Below are 766 nucleotides of genomic sequence, written 5' to 3'. Positions count from 1 at the left end.
AACAAATATTTCCACATCATCAACAAAATGAACATAACAATACACACCAAGCTTAAAAAGGAACTTCAGAATTAACAACAACAATCCCATCCTCTCAAAAGAATAAGAAGTAGCCAGAAATGCAACGGATAAGGATATTGCGACACAGCATCTGAGTTTCGCCTGAGAACTGAGCATATGGCGTTTCCCGAATGTGGTCGTTTATAAGCCGTGAGAGGGGTCATTCATCCAGATACATTGCACTGAAGATGGCCTCGTTTTGGAGTCTGGTGTTTACCTTGGTCGCCGTGGGTTTGGTGAGTTAACCAAGGCGCAGGATGGGTTATATTTTGGTTCAGATAGGAGGGTCATTGTTCACGTGGGATGGTGGGTTGAAGAGGTCATTATGTGGATAGCTATTGTCAAGTGAGATGTCATCATCTGTTGACGGTTGTAATGACTGAATAAAGGCGCAGTTTACGAAGGGGAGAGGGTTAGGATCCTTTCAATTTCAGATGGGCGCTGGCTCCCTTATTTTGACATGTATGATCACATCTTGTAAACAACAGTATGAAATGAGCAAAAAATTATGTCATTGTTGAATGTCACTGTCAACAAACAGAGGTTTGTATTACTTCAAATAAGTGATGTCAACCACGACAAGGTTAATGTAGCTAGCACTGGCTGAACCTACCTTAACCTGATTAAAATTGTACGTTTCCCATTGTCTTATATAGTCCAATGTCATTTTATGAAACGAAATATTGGATACAGTGCTCCTCCCACC

The 766-nt window shown here is 41.0% G+C and overlaps 1 protein-coding gene across 1 annotated transcript in view; it reads left to right on the top strand.

Annotated features, from left to right (window-relative positions):
* The first annotated feature begins 141 nt into the window (after positions 1-141).
* LOC119588767 overlaps positions 142-766 on the top strand; it is a 2,799-nt gene continuing 2,174 nt past the window's right edge. The window contains exon 1 of the mRNA XM_037937406.1: positions 142-296. Coding sequence (XP_037793334.1) covers positions 192-296 — 105 coding nt within the window. The 5' untranslated portion in view covers positions 142-191. The remainder of the gene's footprint in view (positions 297-766) is intronic.

Source organism: Penaeus monodon, chromosome 24, assembly GCF_015228065.2.
Source record: "Penaeus monodon isolate SGIC_2016 chromosome 24, NSTDA_Pmon_1, whole genome shotgun sequence".
NCBI lineage: Eukaryota > Metazoa > Arthropoda > Malacostraca > Decapoda > Penaeidae > Penaeus > Penaeus monodon.
The sequence above is the reverse complement of the archived record's forward strand: the minus strand, read 5'-3'. Positions and strand labels throughout refer to the sequence as shown.